This window comes from Anas platyrhynchos, chromosome Z, assembly GCF_047663525.1.
Source record: "Anas platyrhynchos isolate ZD024472 breed Pekin duck chromosome Z, IASCAAS_PekinDuck_T2T, whole genome shotgun sequence".
Classification (NCBI taxonomy): Eukaryota; Metazoa; Chordata; class Aves; order Anseriformes; family Anatidae; genus Anas; species Anas platyrhynchos.
Genome location: NC_092621.1, coordinates 54,733,208 through 54,744,673, shown reverse-complemented (window position 1 = coordinate 54,744,673; position 11,466 = coordinate 54,733,208). Strand labels below are relative to the sequence as shown.

At 50.8% G+C, this 11,466-nt stretch overlaps 1 protein-coding gene across 1 annotated transcript; it reads right to left on the bottom strand.

Moving 5' to 3' along the window:
* Window positions 1-816: 816 nt before the first annotated feature.
* Window positions 817-3,707, bottom strand: LOC140000721 (uncharacterized). Its single transcript, XM_072031384.1, has 2 exons — window positions 2,110-3,707; window positions 817-1,977 (listed from the first exon to the last, which is right to left on the bottom strand). Exons 1-2 carry the CDS (start codon window positions 2,364-2,366, stop codon window positions 885-887), a joined length of 1,350 nt encoding a protein of 449 aa, XP_071887485.1. The 5' UTR covers window positions 2,367-3,707; the 3' UTR covers window positions 817-884.
* Window positions 3,708-11,466: the final 7,759 nt, after the last annotated feature.

Genomic DNA, 11,466 nt, shown 5'->3' with positions numbered 1-11,466 from the left:
GAAGGCTGGATGAGTCTAGTTTTCACATTCTTACTCATGATCACAGCTGTCAAAACTATTTGCCTGTTTGAAGGAGCAGCAATCCCCACTAGCAGCAGGGGCAGTGATGGTTTCAGAAGCCTCAAGCAGTGTACTTCCTACACTGTTTCCACTCCCTGACTATGTGAACCTTATGAAGTTCAACAAAGACAAGTGCAAGGTCCTGCATCTGGGCCAGGGCAATCCCAAGCACAAATAGATGCTGGGCAGAGAATGCATTGGGAGCAGCCCAGAGGAGAAGGACCTGGGGGTGGTGGTTGACGAGAAGCTCACCATGAGGCAGCACTGTGTGCTTGCAGCCCAGAAAGCCAACCGTATCCTGGCTGCACCAAAAGCAGCGTGGCCAGCAGGGCTGGGGAGGTGATTGTCCCTCTCTGCTCTGCTCTCCTGAGTGAGCACAGGTGCAGCACCTGATGCTTGGACTTGTTGAACCCAGGCACCCCCTGGCACCAAACCTCCCACTGGGAGCAGCTGCAGAGCTGCAGGCCTGCGGCTGGGCAGCACGCGCTGTCAGAGGGAGCACAGCAGTGGGGCCGGGCACCTGGGGAGAGGAGGGGAGCGCCGAGACAAACACCCCAGCCCTCCTGGCCAAGGGCGGCATCGCCGTGCCCCAACCCCACCACTCCTCACAGCGGGCACGCCAGGAGGCGGTGGGCACAGCAGCAGGAAGAGGGGGAGATGGCAGTAGGGCTGGGGATGGCGACACCAAATACATTGTTAGCTGCACTGAGACTTTATATAAATACGATTTATTTTCTACATTGTATAGTTTTATGTCCTGAGGGCCTTCCGTGTGCCCCACCCGCTGGCCCGGCCCTGTTGTGGCCAGCTCCTGGGGCGCTGCCCTAGTGTTGCCGGCGGGGTGGCCTCTTCTTGGCTGCTGGAGAAGAGGCCTGGGAGGTGGGGGCCCTCCTCTTCGGGGCTCGCCGGGGCCCCCTTTGGGGATGGTCCCTGCCCTGGTCTGCTGTGGAGGCTCCAGACACAGCCTCCGGTGTCTCCTCCTGGGGCGCTTCTTGGTTCCTGGGGACAGGAACCGCGCTGGAGGGGGGCTGGCTGCGACTCCCTTGAAGGGCAGCACTGGAGCTGCCCGCGAGTTCGTCTGTGCTGGCTCCAGCAGCGCTGTTGGAGGGCTCTGCACCAGCACCAGGAGGCCCCTCTCGGGAGGCAGAAGGCCTGGGGGCAGCTGCGGGGCTGCCTGCCTGTCCCGTGGCAGCACGGGAGCCCTCCAGGCCCAGCAGGCGGTGGGCCACCCAGCTGCACCGCTGCACGGTGATGCTGATGAGCTGCTGCACAAAGCTGGCTGCGTGCTCCGGCATGGAAAGCTGCAGCAGCTGCACCAGGCGATCTTCATCCAGCCCCAGGAGGCCCACGGCGGAGGTGAGGAGGTCTTCCACCATTTGCGCCTCCGCGTGGTCAGCCCCATGGATGCGCCTCAGCTCCTGGCGCAGCCAGGGCAGCACGGGACGGATGAGAGTTGGGTGGTCCCGCAAAAGGGAGGCCCAAACTTCAGGCTGGAGGCCTCCCACAAGAGCCGGCCCTGCAGCTGATGGTGGTGCTGCAGGACGGTGACGGGGGTCGGTGGTGGCTGCGCGGCCACGAGCTCTCCCAGCCGGCTGGGTGATGAAGGACGCTTCTGCCGGCGCTGGGATGACGACCTCCTTAAATTTGTTGTCTGCCCGCACCGAGTGCACGATGGAGCTGACCCTCCTCTTGCAGAGGGGGCACTCGGGCTTGCTCTCCACCCACTGCTGGATGCATCGGAAGCAGAACTGGTGGAGACATGGCATCACGTAGCCCACGTTGTCCCAGGTGTCAAGGCAAATGGGGCAGCGGCTCTCCAGCACCGTGGCCATGCTCTCCAGCTGCTGCAGTGGGCTGCGTGGAGCAGGGGATGAGGGGCTGCTCCTCCTCACTGCTGCTGCACCAGCAGCTGTCACGCTGCAAAAGGCAGAGAAGAGGCCATGGTCATCGGCTGCTGTGGGGGCAGCTGCAAGAGCTGTGCAGGTCCCCAGAGGAGGAAAGCCTTCCAGCTGCCCAGGGCCCAGGGCAAGGTGTCCCCACCGCGCTTACCTCTGCTGCTGCGAGCGCTCCTCCTGGGTCTCCCGACGGCCCGAACGACGCAGGGCCGTGGAAGAAGCTCTGATGGCTCTGGGAAGGGCACTGAGAGCTGCTGCAGCAACTCCCAGGGCACGACACCAGCACCAAGGCCAACCTCGCTCCTCACTCCAGACCTCACGCAACCGCTCAGCCGGAGTGCGGGCACTAGCCGGCGCACTGGGACTCTGCGCCCGCATATGAGCAGCGAGGGCCACGCAGTCACAATCCATTGCTCACAGACGTCACAGTCCATCGCTTGGAGACGCCACCAGCCACCCGTAGGAGGTATCCCAAGGGCCCATCCTCACCTCGGCAGCTCTCTGGCCCCAAATTCTGAGCCTCCCGCAATGCTCGTGTCCACTCCATGCCCCCCAACTTTTGTCTTGTCCGTGGCACTGGTGTTTCCCCGCAGGCCGGGGTCCCTGGCTGTGCCTTCCCAGGGCCCCGTCCCGGTCACCTTGGCTACGCCATGTGTCTTCAAGCACATACAGCAGGAGGGTCCGTTCGATCACAGCTCGGGCCTGCCTCTCAGGCTGCACCACACAGTCCCTCCAGTCCTGCCCATGCCCCAGCACTGCTGGCCTGCCCTCTGGGCTCCCGTGCTTCCTCCCACGCTGGGTGGAAGTCAGCCCTCTGCTTGCTCCCGGGGACTTTCTCCCGTCTGTCTTTACTCGCTGGGGAGAGCAGGGCTGATGGTGCCCTCTGCTCAGCACCCATCAGGCCTCGCCCAGCCACTGTGTCCTTTGTAGGGTCCTGGGCAGGAGAAGGCAACCAGGGCTGGCTCAGCATGGCTCAGAAGAGGTTTAGGGGCACCTAACAGCACGCTCTGGTGCCTTTGGGGAAGGCATCAAGGAAAGGGGGCCTGGCTCCTCACAGCAGTGCCTGGTGGGAGAGGGAGGGGCAGTGGCATCAGATGGAACTGGCCAGGTTCAGGCTGGATAGAAGGGAAACAAAAGCACAAGGTAAAAAATCTAAAAGACAAGAAAAAATGTTTTTACAAATACATCAGTGCAAAACGGAGGACTGAGGAGAATCTCCATCCTTTACTGGATGCAGGGGGAAACCTTGTTACAAAAGATGAGGAAAAGGCAGAGGTGCTTAATGCCTTCTTTGCCTCAGTCTTTGGCGGCAATACCGGTTGTTCTCTGGATACCCAGTACAAGTCCTACGAGGAGCGGCTGAGGGAGCTGGGCTTGTTCAGCCTGGAGAAAAGGAGGCTCAGGGGCGACCTTATTGCTCTCTACAGGTACCTCAAAGGAGGCTGTAGTGAGGTGGGGGTTGGCCTGTTCTCCCACGTGCCTGGTGACAAGATGAGGGGGAATGGGCTAAAGTTGCGCCAGGGGAGTTTTAGGTTGGATGTTAGGAAGAACTTCTTTACCGAAAGGGTTGTTAGACATTGGAACAGGCTGCCCAGGGTAGTGGTTGAGTCACTATCCCTGGAGGTCTTTAAAAGACGTTTAGATGTAGAGCTTAGGGATATGGTTTAGTGGGGACTGTTAGTGTTAGGTCAGAGGTTGGACTCGATGATCTTGAGGTCTCTTCCAACCTAGACGATTCTGTGATTCTGTGATTCTGTCCTACATCCAAGCTGGGGCAATGCCAAGGATAAAGAGAGCTTGGGCAGAGAATGCATTGGGAGCAGCCCAGAGGAGAAGGACCTGGGGGTGGTGGTTGACGAGAAGCTCACCATGAGGCAGCACTGTGTGCTTGCAGCCCAGAAAGTCAACCGTATCCTGGCTGCACCAAAAGCAGCGTGGCCAGCAGGGCTGGGGAGGTGACTGTCCCCCTCTGCTCTGCTCTCATGAGACCCCACCTGGAGCGCTGCGTTCAGCTCTGGGTCCCCCAGCACAAGGAGGACATGGATGATGAGGGACAGGAGACCCTATGAGTGCCTTCAGGATCTTGAGTTGCTATGAAAACTGCATAGTCACATTCCGTAATAAAGCATTTGCACAGCTCCTTAATTGTTTCAGTGTCCTCTAAAATATCTATAATGCTTCAGAATGAAGCTGGTGCCTACAACCCTCTCCCCCTTGGCCTGTGACAATATAATGTGATTTTTACACAGAATCACAAAGTGGTATGGGTTGGAAGGCACCTCTGGAGACTGTCTAGTGCAATGCCCCTGCTCAGAGAAGGGTCATCTACAGCAGGCTGCTCAGGGTAGTGTTAAGTTCAGTTTTGAGTGTTTTCAAAGACAGGGGCTTCATCACCCCTCTGGGCAACCTGTGCAAATATTTGAAGAGTAAAGTTTTACCTTTTTTTTTCTTACATCACTTTGTTGCTTTTAGGTGTTTCTTTGTCTCTGAATCTGCTTTCTTTTTGCCTGTACCCTCTGTATCTATTCCTAACCCTAGAAGACAGTATCAAAGCTCCTGTAGATGCACTGTCCTTCAACAATTATTATGTTAATCTCTGGCAACCCCAGCACAAGAAGGGCATGGATGTATTAGAACGAGTCCAGAGGAGGGCCATGAGGATGATCAGAGGTCTGGAGCAGCTCTCCTATAAAGACAGGCAGAGGGAGTTGGGGTTGTTCATCCTGGAGAAGAGAAGGCTCCAGGGAGACCTTACAGCAGCCTTCTACTGCCTAAAGGGGGCCTACAGGAAAGCTGGGGAGGGATTCTTTGTCGGAGGGTGTAGTAGTAGGACAAGGGGTAATGGCTTGAACCTAAAAGAAGGTACATTTAGATTAGATATTTATAAGAAATTCTTTACACTGAGGGTGATGAGGCTGTGGAGCAGGTTGCCCAGAGAAGTTGTGGATGCCCCATACCTGGAGGTGTTCAAGGCCAGGCTGGATGGGGCTTTGGGCAACCTGGTCTGGTGGGAGGTATCCCTGCCCATGGAAGGGGATTGGAACTGGGTGATCTTCAAGATCCCTTCCAACCCAAACCATGCTATGATCCTATGTCTGGCAGACTGTTGGCCTTCCTGACATCTGTCACACTCACTTAACCAAACTCAGAAAACAACAAATTCAACTCTTGCCCTTCCCTGCTTGCAAGGGTCAAAAACAGGCAGCAAGTGTCAAAAACAGGACCCCACTGAAACAGTCAAAGTGACACTGAGAGAAGCGATTCATCTCGTGTTTCTCTTTCAAATATGCAGTATATCTATCTCAGACAGCTTTCTCCCAAAGCCAAACCTGCCTTTCCTGACATGACCAGGTGCAGCCAAAGGCCACCATTAGTTCATGGAAGTGAAGCTAATCTTCAGCCCCTCACACCTTGATTCACATTACCATGTAGATATTAAACATTTTCAAAGAACTGTTGGATAATCTCCTTTTGACAGTGTATAGAGAGAGCAAGTTGTTGTTTTTTTCTTACTCAATAGCATTTGATTGCTTGGTCACCATCAGACCTGGCCAGTTCACTGCAGAGATGTCCCACAGGATCTTCTGAAGTGTCAATAGTCCTTTACTGTGGAACATATCCAGTGAGGGCAATGAGCAGCCACACCTCCACCACTTCACCTTTTACACAGAGTCCTGAAGTGCTCAGTGCTTCTTGTTTTTTTGACATTTCGTCTTGCCCACTGTAGTCATACGCAGATGATAAGCAGTTCTGTGTCTGTATCACGTAATTCAATGCTTGGGACAGGAGCCATAGATACTGAAACACCAGTCACGGGTACAGGAAAGCAGGGGTACAGAGAGTCTCCCCAAGGCACAGGCTTCAGATACCAGGACCACGTATTTAAGGGGGTCTACTATTTAAGTAAATACCACACATTCTCGGAGCAGGCAAATGATGTATTACTGATGCAGTGGTTGACCGGTTTAACCAAAATTTCCCCTTTCTTCTGTTGTTACTTCTGGAGCTGCACAATTATAGCCTTTTTGGATGAAAATGTTTCATTTGATAAAGAAGACACAAAAAATACTTAAGGGAGTACACGTACATGAGATCAGAGTGTAATAGAAAGGGATTTAGAATAAGAGGCGATGTCTTAGGCCCCTGATTAGATATCCCCCTATGATTCTGAGCGGGACATGAAAACACCCAGAGCATATACGTGCTGCATGGTACTCTCAGATTGACAAACCTCAAGACAATCAGTCCCTACAGAAGCATACCCACCAGGGTACAAGGTCCTCCCAACCTCTGCAAAAATCACCTAATAGAGTTTGATGGCAGAAGTTTTGCCTCCACTGTAAGAGTTAAAACATTTCTAAAACTATTGTTATTTCCAAACTATTTCCAAACTGTTGGACCTGGTAGCACACAGAACTGATGATATGAATCAGTGTGCAACCATGGAGCTGTCATCCCAGAAGGGAAACAGGCTCTTTAATTCTCAGACCTGAAAAGTACAGAAAATCCCCTTGCTTTACATTGTTTTGGCCTTTGCTCTCCATATTCCTTAGATACACAGGGTAGCCAACAGGGGTTTTCACGTGCTGAAAAGCTGGATAAAGGTGCTGAGGCAGTCAGGAACGTGATGCTATGGTGCTGCAGTCTCACTTACCGCTTTCTCAGGACTCCTGCAGTAGGTCCAGACCTGCACAACCAACCTAGGCTGTTACACCCCACATGAGGAGGGCGAGAGAACAATGGCAAGCAGCAGTTCAGCCCTGTCTGAGGTACAGGCTGTGCACAAGGGACATTTGTCGCAGAAGCTGGAGGTGTGCAGGGAAGAAGTGTGGGACATGTCAGGAAGCTGAGCCCTTTGCTTTGCCATCAGCAGACCAGCTATGGCCCCATGTGGATGAGTCAGGTGTGCAGTGAAAGACAGGGCAGCCCTCACCACCAAAGAAGGATATCATCAAAGTCATTTTGCACTTACAAGAAGGAATTATGGCATCCTTACAAGTGTGTCTAGCTCCCCTTTGTCCCCAGTGACACAGGCAGGCATGGAGGTCCAGCAGCTAACCTGAAGATGGGGTAAGCAGAAGAGATCCTGCTACACAGAGGGACCACCAAGGAGACAGGACCAAGCAGTTGTTGGAGGAAGAAAGGCTTCACATGAAGCTGGAGATCCATGTTCAGGGATCTTCACAGCCAAATGAGACAATAAGCCACTGAATTTGAGACTTGGCTTATTTGCCACGTGAATGTCACACTTACAGATTGGTCCTGTGATGCTGCCAGCCTGAATTTCAGTTTCCAAAACACCCAACTCACCCAGTCCTGCCAGAAACCAAATCTCAAGGCCCCATGGGTGCTCTGGAGTATGGCCTGCTGGGGAAAGGGAGGGTGGTGCTGGGCTCCACCAAAAGATGCCACATGGAGGAGATCAATACCCATGCTCCTGTCTCCCCAGAGCTGGCAGCACCAGCTGGCAAAGACATAGGGTCCACGTGTCCAGAAAGAGGCAGAGTTAGTCACTCCCTGGAGTTAGGGCACAAGGGCTCTGTTAGCACGTTTGTATCCAGGTAGCTGCTGAAAAGCTCTGCTGCCTGCCACACTGGCAGGGCTTCAGCATACGTGTAAAATTCAGCCTCTGCTGGGCTGAATGATGTCCTTTGCTGCAAAACACTTGAAAGCAGCACAGGTTTCTCCATTGCTACTTATGCCCTTTACCACGTTTTTCTGAGCTGATCTGCCACCCCCTCAGAAACATTTAATAAAAGTTGTTCCTTGCAGAGGAGGAGGAGGCAATACCCTCTCTGCCCCCAGCAGATCCTCCAGGAATGCACAGAAATAAACCACTATCAGCGGTAAGTATTACCACTGCCTCTGTGAGCCAGCTCAGAGGAGTCCAACCCCACTCTTCTTGGAACACAAAAAGAAGGGAAAAAAATCTCAGCTGCTTGTTTTCCATCTGGTGCGAGAGGAACGTTTGACTTCTCCCCTCCCAAAGCACTATTTCAAGGGCTATTTGTAAAGAAAGCTCCATGGTTATAAATCTCCCTGGAGCCACTTGCACACACAGCCTTCATGTTAATGTACCATGACAATCTTTTCCTTTTCCTTTTAGCAAACGAAGGGTGAAGGTGTATAAACTGCAGTTTCTGAGGTCACCGGCTCACAGAACTAGGGATATGACATATGCTTTACATTGCTTTAAGCTTCAAATCTGAAGTCTGTGGGGACATTCACGTTTGGCGCTGGGCTCCCACCCGCTCCTCCCCCCTAAGTCTTCTCCATCTCTTTTGGGTAGGATGCTTGACACTGGTGCAAATCATCAGCAAAACATCAGCCAGCATAAGTATTTTTCATGAATGCGAAAGCAACATAAACAAGAATGGCATCAGGCCTCACAATCTGAAAATAAACCACTTCTGGCAGAAACAGATGTTTTTTTCTGAGTCTCCTTATCCTCTTGAAAGAAAACAAAGAACACGAATTATTCAGACATGTTGTCACTTAAAATTCGGTTCAAAGGGGCCTCATGACACACAGACTGACATCATGGTTCAGCAGGAACTCATTTTACGTATCGTGTCCCCACTTGCCTTCTTCAGCCCTCTCACCCCCTTGGCTTCCTCACACCCTTGTCCCCACTCCTTTTACACATGGTTTTCAGAAAAGCAGTATATTTGCACTTCCTAGTATTGGGAATGCTACATTTCTTCTCCAAATCAAGATATTTTTTATTTTTTTTTTTTTATTTTTTTTTCCAGCTCTGCCTTTCAAGGGGGCATTTAAACTCTCTCAAAGTCAAGGATTAAGAGCAGGAAGAACATTAAGGAGCTTTATGCATACTGGAGTGTGCACTGGGGCATTCCATAAGAGGGGGCTACAAGTCACAGTATTTTTGAGGAAAACCAGTCTTAGGTATTGAAATCCCTAAAGCTCTCAGAAAGACCTGGAGGCACAGGAATCAGGACAATATTGTCTTCTTCCTGTTAACTGGCTGTTCACATCAAACAACTTGCAAAGGAGATCCAAAGGCAATTTTCCATCAGATGCTTTTGGCTCCTTCCAGGAACAGTAATTTTCCAGGCTGGGAATTTGAGGTAAGAAATTTCAAAAGGGTACTTCTCCCACCTATACATAAAAAAGTCACAAGGCCAAAAGATTTACAGACCAGGAGGTTACTCAGTTTTCATTATGACTGTTGAATATGTGATGTTTGTCTCCAAGAGGATTAAAAAAACGGCAACACGGGGAGTCAGAGGAATTCAATGTAGTTTTTGTTTTTGTTTTTCCTGTCCAAAGACAAAGCAGCCTCTTTACATGGAAGATCTATTGCAGACACATCTAAGAGCCTCAAAGACAGACCTCTGGATTAAAATAATTAAATAAATAAATAAATCTGATGAAAACAGAGAGGAGGATGAGAAGGATGAAAGGTCTGTCTTCATCCAAAGGCCCACTGATGAGCAAATCCAGCTTCAGATTTATCTGGCAATGTGACACCGAGCATCTTGAGAAGCCCACCCATCCCAGCTCACAACAGAGTAACTTGGGAAGAGCTGCTTTCAAACCCTTCCAATTAATAGGACTGCATTTCATTTAAGCAGAAGTTCACTACACTTGGTGTTTGGAGGGCACCTCCATGCCATATTGGAGTTGCACGTTCAGCCAGGATCCAACTTACATATTATTCTGTGTTTCTCAAGGTGTCCAAGGTCTTTTCTTTAGGGCATTTAAGCATTTATATGGCCCTTATGAAGTCACGTGTCTAAGCAGCCTGATTGGTACTGACATTTTATAAAGTGCAAAACAGAGGGCTCATCTAAAATCATTTCTGGAGACAGCATTTAAAATCTTAGGAACTGGTTGCTTTCCTGCTTGTTAGGCAAAAGCTGCAAGTGATATATGGAGGCATGGAGAGAGGCTCCAAACATTGCAAAGAAGGTAACGAAGGGGTGAAGGGATGTTTCTAACGCATTTACCATAATTCTCCCACAGACTTCAGTGATGAAACTCCCATTGAATTAAATGGGGGCAGAGTTAGTCCAGCAGCAAATGGTTTGTTAAAGCTTCTATAAACTTAGTGATCTGACAAAACAGCAGCGTGCTGCAGCAAAGCCTGACTTGGTGTTTGGCTACGTGTACATGTATTATGGACCAGAAAATGTATGTGACATTGAGCAGAGAAGAGAAATTGCTGCTCAACAGGACGGAGAGGCTGCTGAGCACTCTGGACTGAGCTGATTCATATCCAAAACTATGGCCACATCCAATATCCCAGGTGTTTGGCTGTGGGGGACTCCAAAAGGTCTCTCCTCAGGCTCCAGAGCTCCCTGCTTTTCAGATGCTTTAGGGTCCGAGGCAGATTTTAGTGGCAAAATTACACCGTGTTTATGAGTGTTCTATCAAGTTTTTGGAAAACAGCTGGAGTAAAACACAGCAGAGAATCTCTCCAAAAGCTGCTTTGTGAGCTCAGTGCTTTCCCCTGTCTGTCACAGCTGCAGGGCATTTAATTTCTATTTTGCCACCGCAGGATGGATATTTACTTCCAGGTCCAAAACATTTACCCCAGGCTCAGAAGCCTGAAGCAATTCTTTCTGTCCCTTCTGTGTGCCCTCACAGCAGTTACTGGTGGTGGGGAGACACCACACCAGAGTCCCGTAGAGATTTCTAAGAGAAACTCAATGCAGCTCTTCCTAACTTGTACCAGTGCCACTGGGAATAACTTTTGCTTCCTACCAGTGGACACCTTGCTGCAAAGATGCCAAAAAGGCCAGAAGGGAGTCTCAATAAATCTTCATTTCTGACACAGCTCTCTCTAATCCAATCTGACTGCTTTCCTGCTCCATGGCCCTGCATGGAATCAAACAAAAGCAAAAATCCCATTTCCCAGTAGATGGCACCACCTGTTTCACGGATTTTTTTTTTATTTTTATTTTTTTTTTTTTTTTTTTTTTTTTTTTGTGGTTAGGAGACAACAGCAGCTCATAAGCAGCTGAGCTTTCACAGCAAGAGCTTAACTGTCCTAGGCCACCAGCTCTGGCCTTACAACAGCTTCACAGAGCAGGATCAACACATAAATAGCATGCTTTCGAAAGAGCAAAGATGCACCAGCTTTTAGAGCAGCATAGCCATAGATGATATAAAAGCATGTAAGGGCAGGCTTCCTCTGTACACCAAGGGGATGGATGCACGGCAGGATTATGCCCCACGCTACCCAAACCCACTCCTTGAAGCTCAGTCACCTGCCCAAAGGCTCCAGCTCTCCCTCCTGGATGGTGTTGCTGCTACCCGTGGGATGAGGATGAGAGTATGGCCTGGGCAGTGCAAGGCAGCATGCTCCAGGTAAAAGGTTCTTCACCTGCAAGGTGGCAGAGAAATGCACAATGCCAGTAAGGCACCAGTGCCTCAGTATCTCACCGCCTGGCACTCCAGTGCCTGCTCCAGGCTAGCATTTCCCAGCTTTCCTGGGGAGGTGTTGAGTAAATAGACCCACAGAGACACACATACATAAGAGCTGTAA